At 34.9% G+C, this 20880-nt stretch overlaps 1 protein-coding gene across 1 annotated transcript in view; it reads left to right on the forward strand.

Annotated features, from left to right (window-relative positions):
• LOC132177122 (DNA mismatch repair protein MSH1, mitochondrial) overlaps positions 1–20880 on the forward strand; it is a 32362-nt gene continuing 11482 nt past the window's right edge. Inside the window, exons 1-16 of the mRNA XM_059589342.1 lie at positions 1–297; positions 1468–1612; positions 1738–1835; positions 2633–2708; positions 2896–3015; positions 4633–4680; positions 6640–6704; positions 9822–9907; positions 12245–12409; positions 13526–13635; positions 13734–13839; positions 13934–14009; positions 14661–14719; positions 16150–16217; positions 17385–17558; positions 18524–18730. Of these exons, the coding sequence (XP_059445325.1) occupies positions 179–297; positions 1468–1612; positions 1738–1835; positions 2633–2708; positions 2896–3015; positions 4633–4680; positions 6640–6704; positions 9822–9907; positions 12245–12409; positions 13526–13635; positions 13734–13839; positions 13934–14009; positions 14661–14719; positions 16150–16217; positions 17385–17558; positions 18524–18730 (1722 nt within the window). The 5' untranslated portion in view covers positions 1–178. The remainder of the gene's footprint in view (positions 298–1467; positions 1613–1737; positions 1836–2632; positions 2709–2895; positions 3016–4632; positions 4681–6639; positions 6705–9821; positions 9908–12244; positions 12410–13525; positions 13636–13733; positions 13840–13933; positions 14010–14660; positions 14720–16149; positions 16218–17384; positions 17559–18523; positions 18731–20880) is intronic.

The raw sequence follows: 20880 nt of genomic DNA on the forward strand, positions 1-20880 counted from the left end.
CTGCAAAATCTTTTTCTGTACCTTTGTGGCGGGAAGCCTCTTCTCTTAAAAACCCTAAAAAGCCCCCAAATTCTTAATCCTCCCATTCTGATGCAATGCCCAGCCAACAAGCGAAGTAATTTTGGATAGGATTCTCTTACAGAAGAATAAACATCCACTAAGCACTCCACTCTGCACTATGTACTGGCTTGCAACTAGAAACGTCGTCGTTTCGCTTCCCCGGTGGCGTTCCCTCGCTCTCTTGCTTCGTTCTGCAGCTCCCAGGCACTGCTCATTCAGGCCTTCACCGACGCTTCGGTCTCTCTCTCTCTCTCTCTCTCTCTCTCTCTATATATATATATATATATATATATGTGTGTGTGTGTATTTTAACGCGTGCTATAGTCTGTTGCGTGTCTTTTTGTTATGTAACTATTAATCTTGTGCATTTTTATGCCATGTTTCGTCTAACTTTCTGGGAAAATTCTTTCCTTTGTTTCTCACGAGGAATAATTTGTGTTGAATATTGGGGGGAGGATATCTTTATTCTCATGTGGGTAAAAAGTGTTACTTCTCTGTATCCCTAGGAAATACTTTTCATGGAAATGGAGTAGAATCTGTGAAGTTTGATTGATGTAGTAGATGAGTGTGAGAAATGGGTTTTTGGTCTTTGTGTATTTGATGTGTGCCAAGTGCGCTTTAAAATGGCATTTTGTTTCAAAATTTCTACTCCCTTTTGAATTTCTCTTAAGCATGTTGTTTCCCCGTCAAATTACACGTTAAAGTATCTGTTATATGTAATACTAAGATTACGTCTGGTATGCGGAATGATTATTTCATTAAAAAAAAGAAAAGGAATAGCTTTTATTGGAAATGAAAGAATGTGGAATAGAATAGCCATTTTCATGGCCCATGAGGGAATGTCTATTCCAAGTGTTAGAGTATATGTATACTTTAACACCAAGGCTATTTATTTCACGTTCTTCCATTCTTAATAAATGCTATTTTTTTTTCCTAATGGAATATTCATTTCGTGTACCAAATGTATCATAAGGATTTCTGTGTGACAAGTGAGATAACCCATGTACGCTTGACCCATAAGCAAAAAAGGCCCCCTCCAAGGGGTGGGGTAATAAAGCCACTCAAATGCAATGCTGTGCTTGGCATTTTTATAACAATATGAGCTGTATATCTGTGACGTTTCTGCTTTTGAAATTAGTAAGTCCGTTGGGAATCATCAATTATGTGTAATGAATTGATTATAATGCTTGATCTGGTGCTTTGGCGGTTGGAAAATGGACAATGAGATTGTCATTGTTCAGTATGTCACTGGAATGTGCCATAGCCAACAATAATGTTGAAGAGTATTCTGGTAAAGAAAATCTTTAAGTGGTGTGGCTGTTGATCGTACTTAATGTTCAATTCTTCCTTCTTTTGTCTGTTTTGATTTACATCTAAATCATGAGACTTTTTTTTTTAAAAAAAAAGCTACAGCAGCAGACAGTTGGATGGGATTTGTTGTTTTAAAGGCCAGAAAGTTTTGAAGGGAAGCTCAAAAACCACCAAGAAATCTAAAGCATTAAATGGTGCCCTCAATGATAGGGATCTTTCGCACTTACTATGGTGGAAGGAGGTGTGCTACTTCATGCATTTTTGTTAAGTTGCTTGATAGTCTTGCTTCTTTAATATGTGTGGAATATTAAATTTCTTGAATACTTTTAAGTAAGATCTTGAATGGTCATGGTTTCTTTGTTGTAGAGGTTGGAGAGGTGCAGAAAGCCTTCAACTGTTCAGCTGGTTAAAAGGCTTACATATACCAATTTGCTAGGCTTGGATGTTAACTTGAGAAATGGGAGGTGAGCTCTTATGATGTTGCAATCAGCTTATTGATATTTTGCACGCATGCTTATGATTTAGTGAAAACCAAAAAGAAAAAGAGAGGGGCCTAAATAGGTCCTTTCTTTTTCCTGCTTTTGTTAATTGGTGTGATGATTTCTTGCCATCTAGAATTTTAGTAAATATTTGGTGAAATCATTCTTATTTTACATCTTTAGATGAGGGGCAAAATTGAATTAGCCTAATTGGGAGCATTGCTCTTATACAATTTTGATTATTGGAATGGTCAGCAGCTGCATTAGAGTTGAATAGTGGGTTTGTGATAAGCTATCAAAATGCTTCTGGTTGTGAAATTGAATCCTGAAAAAGAGACAGGTTTAAGGTTTCTGATTAAAACTTGTGGTGTTTCGTGGGGTCTGACTTGAGATCAATCAGCGGTTTTGATTATTAATTCCCTGCTCTATTCCTAAGCCAAGTGAATTGATGGACTATATTGCCTTAAATTTTCAGGAATTTGTGGTTATAGTAGTGTCCTGGGCATTATGTGCTTCTGGGAAACTGGTTTTGTTATGTTCTGTTTCTGACTTAGTAGAAGAATGTCTGTTACCTTTGGTAAGCTCCAATATAATAATTTCTTACTTTACTTTCCTTTAGTAGAAGAATGTCTGTTTCCAGAGCATTCTTTACATTTCTGAGCCTTATTAATCTGTCTTTAATGGTATTCGCATGATTGCAAATACTATGAGTTCTCTCAAAAGCATCTTAGAGAAGGGTTCCTTCTGCACAAAACTAACACATAGCATTGTGCCCAATGTAGTCTAAAAGAAGGAACACTCAACTGGGAGATGTTGCAGTTTAAGTCAAGGTTTCCACGTGAAGTTTTGCTCTGCAGAGTATGCTATTCTCCTTTTTCTGCACTCCATCCCTTACTTTTCAAGTTTTTCCTATGGGATCTTAGCAGTTATTTTATTTATTTATTTGTTTTTTTTTCTATTTTGGGGTCTATAGTATACAGTTTTGTGTGAATGAGTATTTGGTTTTTCATTTCTACATTTCATCTCTGGTTGATTGTGTTTTCAGGTTGGGGAATTTTATGAATCCATTGGAATAGATGCTTGTGTTCTTGTTGAATATGCAGGCTTGAATCCTTTTGGAGGTCTGCGTTCAGATAGCGTTCCAAGAGCTGGTTGCCCCGTAATGGTATCATATATTTTCTTTTCCATTGATGTTATACTTGGGTTTTTCTTGTTGCATTAAGGAATATGGAAATGTTAGTCTTCTTCTTATATGTAAATGGATGTTGAATTAACTATCTAGTACAACATTTGCATTGTGTTTTAATAATTTAATCAAGTGTTGAACGGAGTTCTTTGGTTTAGTTCAGGGAAGTCCACAACGTGGTATGGATAAGATTGCTGCCATAGAAAGGAAGGTAGTTAACCTGTGCAGCATTTAGAATAGGGGTTTAACAGTAAACTGGCTAAGGTTGCATCTTAGTCAGCAGAGTTGGTGATTTATTTCTATTGTTTTATTTGTTTATTTATTTTGTTTTGGTTGATTAGTTGGTTGGTGCTTTGTCATTCTTGGCAAATATGGAAATGCTCAAGGGCTGCTTTTTGGGTTTTTTGTTTTGCCAAATTCAGGGTTGTTGAGTTGAAAATAATTAATTATTTTTTGTTTGTTCAATCACACAATTACTTTCTCATGTATTGGTTGTAGTAGGTTCTGCTTTGGTTTAGTGTGGCTGCACTAAAAAAAATGTAAAAACTAATGAAGGCCGGAATCAATTCAAACCTTTGTTACAACCTCCTAGAGACATTAGTAGTAGGTTGGGTAACACCTATTTATATTTTGTGGTAATAGCAGAGGTATATCTACATCATTCGTGAATTCTGGAGATCAATTAGCTGATATATTTACGAAATCCTTGTATCGAAAGAAACTAGAGTTTATTTGTTCCAAGCTTGGCTTATATGATATATATGCTCCAGCTTGAGGGGGAGTGTTGGAAGAGCTTATTAGGTTAATATGTTATGTGGGTATTTTGGTCTTTGTATTCAAGGTTATATATATATATATATATATATATATATATATATATATATATATATATTATGAGGGAGGAAGGCTACGGGAAAATAGATGAATGTGCCTCCTCTGTTTCTCTACTGCTTTTCATGAAACCTCACTACAGTAATCACATGCTATGTACTAATCAAAAAAAAAAAAAAAAAAAAATCACATAGAAAAGTAAAACACCACCTTGGTATAGCACGACCCATAAAAATCATTGGGACAATCCTAACTAAATCTTTTACAAAAATTATTTTCTCTAATTTTATTTCCTTCAAGAGATGTCCTAAACTTGCAAGTAATAAGCCACTTGGTTTCCTTCACTATAAAGATGAGAGACGAGAATCTCCATATTTGAAAGAATAATAGTTAGGCTCTTTCTTTTTTTCATCAAGTTTCTCAAGAAAAAGTAGGTAAAGAAATTTAGATACTGTTAAATTAGAACTAATTTTGCCTAAAATTTTTGCCAGAAGTAGTTCAGATTATGCTTTTCTCTTATGAAACTCATGAATTCATTTATTTTTTTATTTTTTATTTTTGATAAGTAATAAGTATATTATCAAATCCCAGGTTCAAGCAAAATCACTCTGCAACTGCTAGATTAGTTCTTCCAAATGTCAGTTGTGCCATATCTCTTGTTTCTTTGCTTTCTGTTACTAATAACTTGTGAGTGATTATTTATTTGGACAATTCTGTACGTTCTGTTGATAGTCAATGCTTTATTGATTAAATGCTCTTTTGCAGAATCTTCGGCAAACTTTAGATGATTTGACACTTAATGGGTATTCAGTGGTGAGTGGAGCAATTTTGATGATGTTATATTGCCTAATCATTTCTAAATTGGTCTATTTGGGTTTATTATTGTATGCTCAATATTAAATTTTAAAGAATGTTGTTCTTATTAGTCTCTTGGGCTCTGTTGTGTTTTGCTCTTGTGCCAACGTATTGGGTTGCTTGACATATGGATTATGATGTAATTTCAGTTATAGAACAAGTTTGCTTATTCTTGTAATTTGTGATCCTTGACTTTAATGGATCCATCCTTTATGAGAAAAAAAAGGAAATTTCTTCTAAGAAAAAAATTGCGTTATGTTTTGTGATCAATAAAGATGCAGTCATAAAACAAAATCCCATTCCTTATAAATTTTGCATTTTAAATCTTTATTTCCCATTGTTTTCAACACCCTGTATCTTTGGACAATTGCTTTTGTTTCTTCTTTAGTGATTAATTATTATGGTTTTCTTGTTCTTTTTTGCTCTTACTAGCTAGATGGCTTCTCTTGTATACTTCTTGCGTATCTGAAGGCGCCTTAAGCTTTTAATGATATCTCGATTACTTATCAAAAGGAAAAAAAAAAATCTTACTTCCTAATGGCTTTAGCTCACCATTTGTCATAATTGGATCTCTCTTTTGTATTATGTAATATATTAAGGCGAAAGATTGAGATTTGGTAATAATTAAATTGGATTCAATGGTCGGAAACTTGCTTTTGCTTGAATATCTGGATCAATGTGGAATTTTCTCCTTAATTTTGTGGTATTTATCCACACTATCCTTAAGGAGTTGAATATTCTTTCTTTTTTTCCACCTGTTCGTAATGTAAGAAATGAAAGCCATAAATGACATTATAACAGTAGATCAATTTATGTCAGCATTTACTCTGAAAGGAGTTGAACCTTTTTGTTTGGTTGATTATATTTGAAAATAAAAACCTTGTCATTTATCACCTTTTCCTTTAGTGAGTACTAATTTTCCCTTTGATAAATTGATGCTTAGTATGATAACGGCAGTGAAAATTATTTTGCGCATGGCTGGTAGGAGGTGTGATACTGTGGCTGAAGAGTCTTTCCATACTGTAACCTTTTAATAATAATCTAAAGAAAGAAAATAAAGTTCCATTATCTCCAATATGTCTTAGATTATGGATGAATATGTAATTAATTCCCGAGTACATGCATTACATCTTTGCAGGGATCTGGAATTTGTCAATAACTTTTTCTTTATGCGTATTACTTGTGTGGTTTCTTTCTTCTCTGTCTGTCCTCTTTCTTTGTACTACTCGATCATCAAATAAAAAAAGAAGCAGGCTAAAAGCCTCAGTAAAGTCTGATGGCTAGAGTCTCTTACACAGGGCATCTAATTGTACAATCTTCCGTTGGAGGCCCTTTAGATTATCAACCAACAACCATGGTCTCTGTTCTTTCTACGTTTGTCTTGCATTTAGTAGAATTGCCAATTTTGACCTTCTCTCCTTCCATATGTAAGACTCAAAAGAAGCCAATGACCATTGAGTGAAATGGTACTTCTGCCTCCATAAGCATTGGGTGATGGGTGAGAACTCGGATTCAGATCCTGCGAAGTGTTTTACTTACTTAACAATCAAAAGAATATATTAGTCTTCAAAAGAAGCTTTCCTTTAGGGTCAAAAGCTTTGAGACTGGATGCTTCCCATGTTCATAAGAGAAAAAGGGAAAAATGTAAATATTCGATAATTTGTAATACACTTTTGACTATTAGTCTTGCAAGAATTTTTATTTTATTTGTTGATTTGACAAGTACTTCTAGCATGCTTTTTTGTATGTTCATGTTGAATATATCTTCCAGCTTTTATGGCCTGAGCCAAATTTTCGGGTTTCTCTTCCATTGCCTAATTGGTCTTCTTTCTGTTTTCGTCCATGAAGTATAAGTCAAAGCAGCTCTTATTAATTATTAGATTGATTTACTCAGTGGCCGTAGTTTGGTCTTTGTAGTGCATAGTGGAGGAAGTTCAGGGTCCAACACAAGCTCGTGCTCGTAAAGGTCGTTTTATATCTGGGTAAGTACTTGGCAACAACTCGTGCTTCAATGTTACTAGTTATTTTCGTATTGTATATCCTTTCTCTACTGATAAATTTGCACTGGAAAAACGGAATAGTAATTATCCTTTTCAAGCATATTCTGATTTAATCTGCAAATAGAATGTAAATGTATGGATTCTTTATTTTATTTCCATTTTTTCTTTCTTTCTGCCATTTGAATGTAATCCCCCTACCCCCCCACCACCCCACCAAAAAAAAACTCTTTTTGGGTTTTTAGTTGATCAAGGGACCTTGTTATCTGTTATCTTTATTCTTTCAAATGGAGGACATTAAAGTAAAATTATCAGGAAGGTACAAAATATAATACTAACATAGAAAGGAATGATTGATTAGAAAATAAAGAATAGGATTTAATTGATGAATGCAAATTAATCATTTACTATCTTCACCATCTAATTTGGAGCATGCATTTCTAGACAAAGCATAAAAAGATTCTAATTAGGAATTGCTACTCTTGCTGATGCATTCTGGAAGAAAAAATGTTTTATTTATCAAAAAAACATTAAAGTCAAAAATAAGGTTTTCTAATTTATACTTGTTCTTCATAGTTTCCAAAAGCAACATGGCTTGGGGAGTCGATTTTCTATGTTTTTCTCATGGGTAAGGTTTTTTACTTATAAGTAAATGAGATATCATAAAAAGCCTAAGGCACCTCTGGGTACACAAGAAGTTTACATGAGAAAAGACCTAATTAGAAGGAGAAAAGAGAACAAGGAAGTCATGGTAACTAATTACCAAAGGAGAAACAAAAGCTGTTGTTCAGCAGGGGCGGAACTATAAAATATTGTTTGGGGTGGCCGGAACTAAAGACAATAATTTATTTCTTGTGAAGTTGCATACTATGTTAATATGGGATCTTGAAACAGAGTTTATGGTATGAAATAATAGGAACGTGTAACATTTGCTAACATTGCTGGCACCAAACACCTTGTGCACATTTAGCAAACTTTTGGGGTTCATCTGCTGGAAAATAAGGGGCAAAAACACAACCCTCAGCACACCTCCTCCTCATAAGCTTGGATGCTGCACATGGTGAAGGAGAACCTCGCTTCCTGCCACTCTCCTTCATTTTGCCACGTGCCCCTTTCTAGGGCAAACAAAATCTCAACAGACTACTTTCCCTTAGTCTCTAACCCTTAAGTTTCTTACCCTTATCTTTTTTTGGGACACTTTTTGAAGCCAAAATACAAAAGGCCTATATTCAAGTGAAGAAAAAAGACAAAGGCCTATCCAAGAGTAGGGGCCACAAGTCAAAAACTTTTGGGTGGGCCAAGACCAAACCTTGGGGTGGCCAAATACAAAAACTTGCCGTGCCTTTATATAAAACTTGACTAGTTTGAAGAACAAAAATTCTAGGGTTGTTAGGGTCCCCCCACCTTGCAATATGGGTCCGCCCTAGTCCAAAGATACAAAGTATAAAAAAATAATGACTTAAACTTCTCCAAAGTCCTCTAACGATCCTCAAAACTTCTATTATTCATTTCTCTCCATAGACACCACAAAAGGCATGAAGGAAACATATTCCACATAGCAGCACTTTGAGTGATCCGGGCAGTCCACCAACATGCATATAAGTTGACTACTCGTCTAGGCATAACCCATGATAATCCAAATCGAATGAAGAATACATCCCATAATACCCTGGTCCAACCATTCTAAGCATCAAGCCACCTCAGAAAGGATACTCTCCAACATCTTTCTAAAGGTGCAGAGAGACCTTTCACCAAATTTGCCCTTCAGTCTCGTGCAGACCACCACTAGCGTCTAAGCTGGAATTTTCTCCACCTGCACACAGCAGCCGCCCAGTTGTTTTCAGTCCCTTTGGGGCACCCACACACTCCTTCCCAGGAGCGCGTTCAACAATGCAGAGGTTGCTGGAGCCTTCAGTATTATAATCCTCCGCCATTTCTTCCTTCCGGCACAAGGATATGACCCCTCTGCCTGCCTCCTCTGTGCTCCTTCACAAGCAGGAAGCACCCATGCTTGTTAGAGCAACGTTGAGCGAGGACAGCAGAGGACCCAGCTCCCTTTTTTCGCAGCAGATCCTCAACGTTGGCTAGCAGCCAACGACTGTTATTCTTACCCAATAACAGCTACTTTCATGAATCCGAACCCCAAAACTACCCTCCACTGCCATCTCGAAAGATTTTGACTCAACTCGAAAGATTTTGACTCAATTGAGCAACACCTGACAACCCCATAACTTACAACCGACCTCAAACACAAAGCACCAAACGCCAAGTAACATACACGCCATTCTAGCACTAACAGACTGCGAATGCGCCTACATGTGCTCCCTCTCAAATTCTAGCACTCAGTTTCATTTGGCAGAACATAAACACTAGAGAATACAAATATTTCTCATGGGTAAGGTGTGCCATGTCATTGGATGTATGTGCCCATAAAAGGATAATTCTCAGATTCATGTACCTTTTTGCTTTTTAGCTTTCTTGGGGGATTAATTTATGCCTTACTGTGGTGTCTGGATGTTCCAAGAAATTGAAAATACTCTTTAACACATCTTACTGCCAATTTAGAGACATTACCTATCAACAAGGAACACCTATAATAATTCATCAAAAAAAAAGAAAGTAATGGAACAACTTTAATAGGAATGTTTATTCAAACTATACATTTCCTTCAGATGGCTGATTAATTTAGTACTATCTACATGCTATGAAATCATTTTGATCTTGTGTGGAATACCGAGCACTTAAATGAAACAACTAAACTTTTTGTTTAGTCTCTTATTCTTCCAAGACTTGCTTACATTATAGGCTCAAGTTGTTCCTTGGAACATTGCATTATTCTCATGTTGTGTTGAATTAAAAAAAAAAAAAAAAAACAGTGGTCATTAGTTATTTTTCCTGTGAGACTAATTTGTATCACAAACACAAGTTCCTACTTGAATTCTTCATATATACATTGTCATGATTATTGTGCATTTATTTACATCATGGCAAGGAGTCCCTGGATATTGGGGTATGGAAATTGAAGTTTGTGCTGGGGAACTTTATTTTTCACTTGTTCTGACATGTAGATCTTGCTCTAACTTGTAATTTGTAATTACCCAGGCATGCACATCCAGGTAGCCCATATGTATTTGGACTTGTAGGTGTCGATCATGATCTTGACTTTCCAGAACCAATGCCTGTAGTTGGTATGAACAGATTGAATCTTTATATCTTGATAATTGTTTCAGTAGATATTGTGCTTCAAGTTATCAAGTATGTTGTATTGCATATTAATAAAGTATGCTTCTATGCCCTTAATTACCTAATGCCGTATGCTGCCATCTTATGCAGCTTATTTTATGTTATTAGCAATATTTCTTTTTCTGCTGAAAGTTGTTACTCTGTGTATGAAACAGTTTTGTCATGCATACCAACCAATATGGCAGGGATTTTGAATTTTTAGCTTAAGATGACGAGAGAAATATGACATGGCATCTTCACTATGTGCAGTATTCTGGATATTGCTCTGAAAACTAGGCATTGCATTCTTGATACTTCCATACTTTATAGTCAAAGTTGCATGTCAATTATATATGTTCTTATTTCTGAGGGTGTGGTGCACGGGACCGGGGTTTACTTTGTAGGGTTGGGTCCGAAGAGCCCTGCCTTGGAGAGGTTCCCTGACATATATATATATATATATATGTTCTTATCACCACTTACATTGTAAAAGGATACAAAATTTCAACTGAATTAAGATAGTTAGGTAAGATTCTTAGTTTGGGCTTGTAACTTATGAGTATGAGAGGATCAATTGATGCTCATCGTGCATTGGCCGTTTTTTGACACTTAAGCTGGTGTGGCTCTATGAAGCTTTTACTTTATTTACTCACAGCCTACTGTCTTTAAGGTTTACTGCATCTTGTCTTTCCAGGGTAATACGGAATAAGTGGATTTTCAAAAAGGTCTCCCATGACCTCTAAGAGAAGCACCTGGCTGGGACATTGATATTTCTCTTAGGTTTTATTTGTTTTATTGTTGAATAGATATGTTCTCCTTTGAGCTCTAGGACACCTGATAAATTAAGTCAAGAATCTTGGGGGAATACCCATATAAGTAAATGGAGCCTAAAATGTTGATCTTTTTCTCAGAAAACTTTTAAGCAAATTTTTTTGTTGAAACAAACTCCATATCAGTTGCTGATGACCCATATACATGAGATTCTGGAAAGCTTTCTAATTATTGAATTTGTAATGAATAAATGATTGAATATTTTTTGTATAATATGTATCACATTTTATAATTATCCAGTGGTTTTTGCATCATGTGGCATAATGTTTCATTTATGTAATATTCACATAAACTTTCAATAAAGTGTGCAAGTAGTAGAAAAATATGAATGTATTTGTGAGAAGATTTACATGGAACCTTTGGGGGACAAGATGAGGGAGACTCGACTAAGAATGTCTTGTCATGTGCACTAATAAGATGGTCTGGTCCTGGTTACTTTAACCTTCGTAGGTGCCAATTTATAATGCCTCGTTTGAATCCTATTAATAGTTTCCTGTACTTCTTTCTGTGTGAAATGTGCCTGTGTTGCGTATTATAAGATACTGGCACTGTGTGGGTGAAATGATTTAAACATGATTAATAAATAGCCTGAAGTTCTGATACCTCATAATTATCTTTGTAAGTGATGGCATGTTTAGATAACTTCGAATGCTTGGCAGAGTGAAATACTAATTTCTTCATCTGCTTTTGGAAGGTTCCATTAGCATATTTGTTTGAAATTTTATATAGGTTCTTTAAAATGCTTTTCAAGGGAAGGCATCTTCAGCATTTGCCTTCATGCCTTTAGGATAAACTTCCAAAGATTGATTCTTTTTAACTCCATATGTTTTGCTTAGAATCCACCTTCCTCTTCAATCAATTTCTCTGGCTATTATTTTACTCTTTGATCATAAATATTTTCCAGCTCACCACAATTGAGAACCAGACTACATGGTTAATTTTGCCAAATGTGCTAACCCATACCACTTAGTGATTATTGTCACTTAACTGTTAACTCAGGAACCTAGATCAGATTTTGAAGTCACATTTGGAAAATGATGTATTGGTATATCTCAACAACTTATATTACTAACAATATTTATTTGAGTCCAATTACTTTTTTCCACAAATTGATTCATTTCTGTTGGAACGCCATCTAAATCCCCCCACCCCTTTTGGCCTTTATAATCTTAGTATCCCACCCAATAGTGGAGTAATTTCTCTTTTATGATGTCCCTCTTAATTATCAGTATAGATCTAAGGAGCATCTTTTTGGTTCCTTGAAGTTGTCCATTCATGGATTTTTGAAAAGAATTATCCACATCCATATACAGAAACACCCAAAATATTATATCTGATCATCGTATTTTCGGATTTTGAATTTAATTGCTGCGTTCTAATAACTCTACTTTTCTCCATTAATGCTACTCTCTAATTTGAGTATTTTGATTGACTCATATTTTGTACTAAAGCAGTATATGTGGTGCTTGTAGGAGTATCTCGTTCTGCAAGGGGGTATTGCATAAATTTAGTCCTGGAGACCATGAAGACATATTCCTCTGAGGATGGTTTGACTGAAGAGGCCTTAGTTACCAAGCTTCGTACTTGTCGATACCATCATTTATATCTGCATACATCTTTGAGAAACAATTCTTCAGGTTTGCATTATCTTTTTTGCTTCATTGTTTAGGTGATAATATTTTTGTTTGGATGAAAGGAACTTAGTTTATGACATTCTGCTGGTTGGTACACATTCATGACCATCCTGCCCTCGAAACAGGAAAAATGGATGCTCTCTTTTTTCTTCATGAAGTAGAAACATCGACAGTATAGCCCAATAGATATTATATCTTATTGATCATTTTCTGGAGCCATAATTGGGTTGCCGAGGTTCCAGTCTGGTAGATTATAAATATTCTGCTTCTTCAAAGGTGCAAAGGTGAAAGCAGGCAATGCATGAGACCTGAAATAAGATGAGGCATGAGCTCTAAGGAATGAGGCATTAGTCTTTTGTATATTTATTTATGGTTAAATATCTTTTAAGAAATAATTAGGAATACCAACAGAAGCATTCTCTATGACCATTTCTACGATTAATGTGGGTTGTTTCACAATTACTATGTTAATGATTTGTTTAATTGAAGTTAAAAACAAAAACAGAAAACATGCTGCTTATGACTGCAGGCTAAGACTGTTATATTTTCACAATAACTATGTTAATGGTTTTGCCAAAAAAAAAAAAAAAAAAAAAAAAAAACACAACCTTAGGCATACTGCAAGGCGTAGAGGGTTGTAAGTCTCGGCTTTTGGGGTTTAAGCCTCATTCTTTCTCCTGTTAGGCGTCCTATGGTAAGCTATTTGTCATGCAACTTAATTAGCCCATGGCTTAGCTCTCATTTTATTACTTTATAACTTATTAGATTTCTAAGTGGTGCGTGGAGGGCAGTTGCTAATTTGCCGTTTATGGTGCCTAGAGGCCCTAGACTAGTTTGGAATATAATTACTTCCTGTTTGTTTGTTAACAAAAATAAACTTTAGTTCTTTTTTTATTTTTTATTTTTTATTATTATTATTTTTATGACATGTCTAGATTCAGTCACAAACAGTAAATTTTGCTTATGTTCATTTGCTTTTAGTCTTTATTATATTTGTCTATTCAGTAAAGTTAACCCATGCCGGTTTTTTAAAGTCGTTTAATAAAAGTATCATTTGTATTAGAGAAAGAAGAATGCACATGGTACATTTTATCTTTTTCGCATTACTATTGATAACAGGCACTTGCCGCTGGGGTGAATTTGGTGAGGGAGGTCTGTTGTGGGGAGAATGTAGTGCCAGACAGTTTGAATGGTTTGGAGGGAATCCTGTCAATGAGCTTTTGCTTAAGGTTCATTTGCAATTGATTTTATTGGTGCTCATCTTGTGAGCCATTCTTTTCGTTTACTAATTTATTGTTTGAATCATGGTTTATTAAATATTTTGTAGGTAAAGGAGCTTTATGGTCTTGATGATGAAGTTACATTTAGGAATGTCACTGTGTCTTCAGAAAATAGGCCCCAGCCTTTAACTCTCGGAACAGCAACACAAATTGGTTAGTTTACTTGCAGACAATACTCAATTTTAATTTTATTATATACAAAACAAATTCATGTTAACAATATATGTTCTTGTGTTGCATCTCCCAGGTGCCATACCAACAGAGGGAATACCTTGTTTGTTGAAGGTGTTGCTTCCATCTAATTGCACTGGTCTACCTGTATTGTGAGTCAGAATTTGCTATGTTTTTAATGTGTTATAATCTTCAGATTTAATCAATAAATCAATTAAATTAAATACTTTTGATGTAATAATTTGTATTTTTGATCCTTTACATTTTTTGAACTTTGGTTTATCTTCATGTGATTACTGTTACCTGTTAAGTGCTAGTAGTATTATATTAGTGATAGTTGTAGACCTTATTCCCCTTTATAGCTACTTAAAGTAAAAATGAAAGAGGAGGTAACAGTGGGCAAACTCTTGGAGAATTATAAAAAGTCACACTTGTGGGGCCCATTACAATAATTCTCTTATTCGGTTTTGTTTATTAAGTTGGCATTTTCTTCCTACTTGGTTTTGGTGTTGGTTTCCTAACCGACTTGGAGTTCAATATCCTTTGTGGTTAAATTGCCAACATCTATATGTTTATTTCAGATGCAGCCCATGAATTCTTTATTGTTTTCTTTGTATTATGGGTTTATGGTAACAATTTCTCTTTCATAAAAAAACCTTACACTTATGTCCAACTTTCCGTAATTGATATTCACAAGCTCATCCAGCAATAAAATTACACTCTTCTATCTCTGTTTTCTGCATTCTGCAACATAGTAGGGTTAACTCTTTCTCCCTTAGTTCTAATAATATGTTTATTCGCAGGTATATTAGAGATCTTCTTCTTAACCCTCCTGCTTATGAGATTGCATCTGCAATTCAAGGTGAGTTGTGTTATACCTTTTATATGATGAGAAATCTATAAGTGAATATGAGCTAAAGTAGCTCTCTCTTAATTTATTAGTTTCTCCATGAATTGCAGAAAATTACATGGTGATGATTTTATGTATTTACCATTTTTTTTTCCTTCCAAGAATGTTTTAGACTTAAAAGCTAAAATTCCAACTTGAGCATTTACCGATCAATGATCACAGGATCTTCTTCATGTTTGGTAAGATTTGAAGTTCAGAACCTATGACCCATCCAACTCCCACCCTAACCCTTTAACTCTTGAACCAAACCTAAGTGGTAGAGGGACTGTTATTAAGTTATAAATTACCAAGAAATGAGTATAAGTAAGGTAATTCATGTTTCTCATGCCAAAAGAGGTTTATTTTCTGACAACAGGAGGGAAGAATGGGAGGGAGGGAGAGAGATGGGTTGATCTAGTTTCAATTAAAAAGATAACAAAACAAGCTATTGTATGACTCATGGAAATATACTTTTACTGGAATTTTAAATCTCCCAGGGCAACCTTGCAAGTTCTACTGAATTTTACTTTAATGCATACTTTGTGAGCATTTTCCTTATGTTAAAACAATTGGTGATGATAAGTTAAAACTGAAACAGTTACAAGTTTCTGCAAAAATCCTTTTTTTATAAGTAATCGAGATATCATTAAAAGCGTAAACGCCCCTATGTACAAGAGAAGCCACCTAGCTAGTATGGGCAAAAAAAAAAAAAAAAAAAAATCATGATAACTAATCACTACAGGAGAAACATAAGCTGCTATCCAAAGAGATACAAAGTGTTGGAAAAGTTTATCGAAAAATCTAGTTTCAGTTGAGCATTTAATATTTGAATGCATTAACTGGTTCAACCACATTCTCATATTAATGGCTTAACTTGTAACTTATAAGTTTTTGTAGTATTTATGCTACTTGTTTTTACTTATCAAAAAAAGTTTTTGTAGTATTTATTTTTTAGGGGCTTCTATGAAATGCAACTGATTGCTTGCAGAAAATGCTTGTTGGAAGTCAAATAATAAGAGGCTTGACTTAATTCTTTCCTTGGCATACTTGGCTTGGCAAATTTTCCAGAATCTAGTTCGCTATTGAACAGATTTGCTGATATATTAACCGAACAGATAAGAATTGCAAGTCACAGAAGTTATTTCAAAGTTAGAAGAGTTACAGGAGAAACCACTAACCTGGTATAACCTTCGTATGAGACACAATTAAAGATTTTTGATCAACCTTTTTTTTTTTTTTTTTTTTTTTAAAAAATAATAATAATTGTTTGAGTAAATTCTTATAGCAATTTACTATGTGATCACTGAGATTTTTTTTTTTTTTTCTTTTCCTTTTCCATGTGGTATTGCTCTGGTATTTTATCTCATATTTGAATATTCTCTAAGTTGTATTTGTTTGGGCAGCAACTTGCAAAGTTATGAGCAATGTAACGTGCTCGATTCCCGAGTTTACTTGCGTTTCATCTGCAAAGGTTGTATTCCAATTACTTTATTAATGGGTTTGATACAAAAATGCCTACGCATGCTTTCTCTTCAGCTTCTTTTTGTTAGTTTCTATGAAATATTGTTGCAACCAAATTTCTTTCCTCATTTTGCTTGGTGATTTTAATAGAAAGCAGAACCATATGTTTTGTCATCTAGTGGATGATGAGTAAATTCCTGTAACCTATGCTTGCATTTTACAGATTGTGATTTTTGGTGGTAACTGAAAAGAAACCTTGAGCACTTGATCTTTGAAATGATTATAGCTTTCATTTCCACTTTTTAAGTTGAATGCACTTGATCTATGATATTTTGTTTGCATATTAGAATACAGTTAATGGTTTATTCTAAAAGCTATTTTTTGTCAGTTCATTAGTGCTTTAGTCCTGCTCATCTCTGTAAGCTCTATCTTGAAAAGGCCACCAAGTTGTGAGTGAGTTTAATTGATGATTGGAACTTCTCAGGTTTCACATCTCAAACAAGAATTAAAGGAGTAGAGGTTGTAATGGAGCTGATTTTTTGATACCAACAGTGTTGGTAACCATACTGAAAATGAATGTCAAAACTAGGATAAAACAGTTTGTAAAATACCAATAACTCACTCTTAAATTTGTATAGAAGTTCTATTCCGTGGTATAGAAATTTTCTATAATTTTTGAAAGCATAAACTTTTTACTTATTTAAAAAAAAAAAAAAAAAAAAATCATTTGGTTAGAAACAACAAGAAAAAAAATAACTATGGATACATTGTGGCATGCCATCATCATTTCAAGTTTCAGTTGCTCAGCAACACAAGGTGGATCTTCAGATTATCTAAAATTCTTCTCCATCAGCATAGACCTGATAATCTCTATTTTACTAGTCATTCCTTGCCTCAACTGTTCTAATTCATTGGTTGACATTAACCATTCTATTGATTGCTTGAAATCTTAATAGTTTTCCCGAAATCATTAGCATGAACTGCAATCTGATGCAATGTAATTGTCATATACTCTTAACAATTTGGTTTGTAAATGTAATTATTGAACTCTCTCTCTCTCTCTCTTTCCCTAAAGTTTTTTTTTTTTTTTGACAATGTGTAAATGCTTGTCTATATGTGAATATGCCGTGTGCCTACTACGTTTGATTTTTGGTTTGCCTTTTTGTATGTTGTGCAGCTTGTGAAGCTACTTGAACAGAGGGAGGCCAATCATATTGAGTTTTGTAGAATAAAAAATGTACTTGATGAAATATTGCACATGTATAAAAATTCTGAGCTCAAGGAAATCCTAAAATTGTTGATGGATCCAACATGGGTGGCAACTGGGTTAAAAATTGACTTTGAGACATTGGTAAGTAGGAGAATTTGGCTTTGTACATTGTTTTTGCACTTCCATTGTATATGCATCTATTGGGGAAAAAAGAAACAGTAATTCATGTGATATGAAATGGGCATATTATAGATGTATGAATGGGGGGGACTTCTAAAATTGACAAATTGCACTTATCACTTTTAATCAATGTACCAGGGAAATGTTGCTTTATTACCTTGTGAAATGTTGTAAGAACACTTTGTGCTACTGAGAAAGTCTTGGATTAAAACAAGTGTTACTGCCATCAGCATGGACTCCATTATTCAAGTTGCACCTTTTCAAGATCCAACTTGTGCTTTTCTGTTTAGGAGTATTGTTATTCTTCTTGCAAGTAACTGAGCATGTCATTGAAGGCTTCAAACTAGGACATTACAATTGGTTCAACTCATGATCAGGCTGTTTTGTGCATTAATACCCCTTTATTCCTTTGGTAGTGATATTCACCGGTTGGCCAAGTCTCAACCCAGAGCATGCCTGTGTTATGGGCTTAGCTCAGGCTGTATAATAACTCACCTCAGGCCTTGCTGAGCTTGGAAGAGAAAATTTCCTTTGGGATCAGTTTATACAAGCCTCAGCCGAGACCAACTGACATGCCCGCTTCAAAAATGTGAAACCTCCCTCTTTCCACCATTTTTATTCCATCTTTCATAATAATTCTGGAAGTACTCAAATGTTGTGTTTATTATTAGTCATTGTTGTTGACCGAATTGATCGTTTCAACATAAAACATGCCACTTTTCCAGTCTTCAGCATTTGTGGGGTCCTATTTACTTGTGCTAATTTCATGATCAGTAAACTTTAATTTGATGATTGTTGGATTATTAGATTACCGTTGGAGGTCTGAATATTAGGCATAATTCAAAGTCGATGTTATAAATGTCTTTTCTTCTGCCTAGCTCATCCTTTTACAGCACATTATTTTAATCAGCCTTGTTTTCTTCCAGGTTACTGAATGTGAGTGGGCTTCGGGTCGAATTGGTGAAATGATCTCTCTAGATGGTGAAAGTGATCAAAAAATTAGTTCCTCTTCTGTCATTCCCAGTGACTTTTTTGAGGATATGGAGTCTTCTTGGAAAGGTCGTGTGAAGAAGATCCATATAGAGGAAGAATTTGCAGAAGTTCAAAGGGCAGCTGAGGCCTTATCTTTAGCAGTAGGTCCCCCAGACTTAAAACTTTACTTGTCATGATTGGATATTGTTGAAATTTGAAATAGGAAGAAAAATGAAGAAAAGATGGAGAGAAAGAATACAAAGACTTAAGGTGGTTCAACCTTAGAGACCTACACCCACCATACATAAGCCCAAGTGACTACATTTTTTTTATCGTTGACTTAGATAATAAAACAATTCAATGAACCCTTTCATATAATGGGATTTATACAATTCAAAATATAAAATTGACTTTCAATTTACTATATTAGGATATCGAATCAATATAATTGATTGATATAATCTCATAATTTACTTCTAACCACCACTCCCTTGATTTACTCATTCTGATATGATAAGTAAATTATACTTCAACACTCTCTCAACTTGTGCATGGAATCCATGGTGAGATGCACAACTTAAAAATTTGAATTTGAAAGCTTGAAGTTGTCTTTTCAAATCAGTGGAGTTCAATAATACAGCCAATAAAGCGAAAACTTGATTTATGAAACCAAATTGGATGTGCTTTAGAGGCACATAAAAATAAATTCCATTAGAATGGGAACTCCCCCTCAATGATCAATCTGCAATAGATGCTTCTTGAAGATGTCATGGTAATGTTAATGTAATGAGATCTTTTACCATAACTTGTGACGATAGAAGTGAAAAATGCATAAGGAAGAGGCAATATTTCCTAGTAAAAAAATATTGAAGGTCAACCTCCGAAATCTGAGTTAGTCACAGTAAGGGAGGTACCGCATAAGAAAGAGCTGGCTGATATTCTCAATTGTAGTCTCTTCCCTTCCCTTGAAATAGTTGGGTCTCCCTCATGGCGCTTCTTTTAAATAAAAAACCATGGGTCCAAAGAGGAGGTTGGTGTTTGGAGGAAGTTCAGGGGCCTTTTGGGGTGAGTCTTTGGAGGAATATTAGAAACGGGTGGGGGGGTTTCTCCAATCTTGTCTCCTTCAAGGTTGAGGGCAGATCCCGCTTTCGCTTTTGGCATAAAATGTGGTGCAGAGAAGTGGCTCTTAAGTATTAATTTCCAGAAATTTATGTAATAGCCCATAATAAGGAGGCTTTAGTGTCAAACTACTTGGATCCCTCCAGCTCTTCTATCAATTGGAATCCGAGTTTCATTAGGGCAATCTAGGATTGGGAGCTAGAATCTTTTGACTCCTTTCTCAAGCTATTATACTCCTCGAAAACCTATCTGGGGGAAGTGGTTAGTATTATTTAACGTTATAGACTAGAGAGCATTGTTCGTTCCCCTAGAGAAGTATTTGGAAGGTTAAGGCCCCTCCGCACATTGCTTTATTCTTATGGGCAGCAACAAAGGGTAGAATCCTCACAGTTGATAATCTTAGAAGGCGTGGTTTCTTTCTTGTTAATTGGTGTTATCTATGCAAAAAGAATGAGGATACTGTAAATCACCTTCTCATTCATTGTGAGTATACTAGTGATCTTTGGCATTTGGTTCTCAACTTATTCGGGGCTTCATGTGCGATGCCTAGCAACATCTTAGAGCTGCTTCATTGTTGGAAGATTCGGGAGCAACGACATCCCAAAGAGGCATTCTGGAAAATTATTCATGCTTTTGTAATGTGGAGCATTTGGAGAGAAAGGAATCGGTGGCTCTTTGAGGATTGCAAGTCCAATTTAAAATCCTTTTTTTTTAGATCTCTTTTGGATTGGGCCATCGTATATGTTCCTAATTTTTCTTCATTGAACTAATTTTTCTACATTGAACCTGGTAGATCTGGTTAATTTCTTAGATTGTAGAAGCCTATAGGGTGATTGGGCCCTCTTGTATACTTTATGTATATGAGGGCTCTGCTCTTTTCTTTCAATAAATTATTTTTCATCAAAAAAAGAAAATTCCTAGGGAAGATATGAAAAGAAAGAGGTAGGTAATGATAGTTGATTCAAAAAGTGATGATTGAAATCACAAGAAGAGGAAACTGAAGCTAGTAAAGAGATTCAAGCAAGGTCCAATTGGCAAACTCTGATACCATATTGAAATTTGAAATAAGAAGCAAATGAAGAGAAGATTGAGAAAGAAAGAACGCATAATTAAGGTGGTTCGGCCTTAAGGTCTACATCGATCATACCTTCCATGTAATCCAATAATTCTTAGAAGATCATTTTATCTTGAT

This window comes from Corylus avellana, chromosome ca4 (assembly GCF_901000735.1).
Source record: "Corylus avellana chromosome ca4, CavTom2PMs-1.0".
In the NCBI taxonomy this organism is placed as follows: Eukaryota; Viridiplantae; Streptophyta; class Magnoliopsida; order Fagales; family Betulaceae; genus Corylus; species Corylus avellana.